The following is a 1,907-nucleotide window of genomic DNA, read 5'->3' on the forward strand; positions in this document are numbered from 1 at the left end:
GTGTTTTGTAAAATATTTTTTTCATATAAAAATATATATTTTTTCCCTAATAATTTAATACGTAAAGCATATTTTTAATAAAATTTTTTTAAATCCTGTTTTCATATAATTCCAGGTGCCACAATTCTACAATCCAAATCAATTCAGCGGTGGTGCTTATTAGATAAGACAGTCAAACCTTCACTCACACACACATAAACACATACCAACTAAGCAGTGGGAATAAAATAGTCATACTCTTTTACAATTAGCTACAGTTAATTAACTAGTTAAATTTTAACAAAAAAAAAGTTATTCAATTGAAGAAAAATAGTAAAATCGAAAAACGGTATAAAAACAACAACAAATTAGAAAACGACATAAATCAATGAGTAAATTAATAGACTGCTGGCGTGAGGCGCGTGTGGTCAGTGGCGAGCTGTGTGTGTGGCAGTAGCGTTTTAGTACACTAGGCAAACGAAATAATGACGAAAATGAAATGTAAAAAGAAAGTAAAATAATTAAATATAATATATGTATGTGTTTGAAAACAACTGTAAATCTTAAGATGAAACAAGCGTAACGGGAAACTGGTAATTTGTCTTAAATGAAATAAATTAATAAAATACTTATGTATATGCATGTAGAATGTAAATTAAAAAGTAAAAAATCTTAACTAAAACACGAAATGCAAGCGACGACGAACACTATGCGACTTATAACCGTAAAGCTGCTTGTAATCATTTGTAATTAATTAAAAGCAAGAAATTAAAATGAAATAAAAATTTCCGAAATAAAAAATACAAAACAGAAAACTGGAAAAAAGCAAAAAATATACACAATTCAATTGCTTAAGCTACAAACACACACATACTATACATACATACATATAAAAATAAATAAATGTTTAATTGCAATTTCTGTGTTTATGCTTAAATTACCTTTTTAAATTTATGTAATTAAAATGTTCTAAATATGCTTATCACTATTATTATTATTATTATGATTATGATTAATCTAAATATTATTATACATATACATACATATATATTATTATGTTTATATGGGTATTGTAATTGTTTGGGAACAGCATTGCTTAAAGAAATTGTTAAATAGTTTTAGTTCTTAAAGACAAAACAAATACAAAAAGGCGAAACGATAACTAAATAAACCTATAAATAACTGCTACAACAACAAAGAACTGTGAAAAGTGAATTCTCTTCTCAAAAGCAGCAGAAAATACTGCAAAGACCTGCAAATACACACACATATGTACATAAACAACTTTAAACATAACTTTTTAATATTTTTTGTTTATTTTTTATGTGAACATGTTTATTTTTTATCTCTTTATATATATCTCTTTCACTTTTTATGTTTGTTTTTTGTTAATAGTTCTAATTTTTTGTTCAGTTTGATTTTTTATTGTTGCAATTTTTGTCGAACTTCTTGTTTAAAATTTTCTTTTGATTTCCTTTGTCTTTTTAATGCTTTACTTTTGTTAATTTTTTTTTGAAATTTATATATTATTTTGTGCTTACTTTTTTAATTGTTTTTAATTTCGTAATTTTTTTAAATTATAATTAATTTTTTTTATTTTAATTATTATTTTTTGTTCTAATTTGCTTACTTTTTTAATGTTCGCATATTTTTGTAATTTTTCTCTTATACACATCTAGATGTGTATAAGAGACAGATATATAACATTTAATATAAAATTTGTTTCTCCTTTTTACTAAACATTTCATAAATAAATATGTGATAAATGTTTACCCAATAATTATTTTTTGTATTTTTGTAATTTTTTTCGAAATATTTTTTTTTTAATTTGTTCGAAATATTTTTTTTTATCTTCCCGAAATATTTTATTTAAATTTTCTCGAAATGATTTTTGCTTTTAATTTTTCCGAAATATTTTATATTAATTT

At 22.9% G+C, this 1,907-nt stretch overlaps 1 protein-coding gene across 1 annotated transcript in view; it reads left to right on the forward strand.

The window, feature by feature from the left end:
* Window positions 1-792, forward strand: part of LOC108973925 (COPII coat assembly protein sec16) — a 26,760-nt gene extending 25,968 nt beyond the window's left edge. The window contains exon 17 of the mRNA XM_018941445.1: window positions 116-792. Within this exon, the coding sequence (XP_018796990.1) occupies window positions 116-163 (48 nt within the window). The 3' untranslated portion in view covers window positions 164-792. The remainder of the gene's footprint in view (window positions 1-115) is intronic.
* The last annotated feature ends 1,115 nt before the right edge of the window (window positions 793-1,907 follow it).

This window comes from Bactrocera latifrons, unplaced genomic scaffold (assembly GCF_001853355.1).
Source record: "Bactrocera latifrons isolate USDA-ARS-PBARC rearing strain unplaced genomic scaffold, ASM185335v1 scaffold_51, whole genome shotgun sequence".
Classification (NCBI taxonomy): domain Eukaryota; kingdom Metazoa; phylum Arthropoda; class Insecta; order Diptera; family Tephritidae; genus Bactrocera; species Bactrocera latifrons.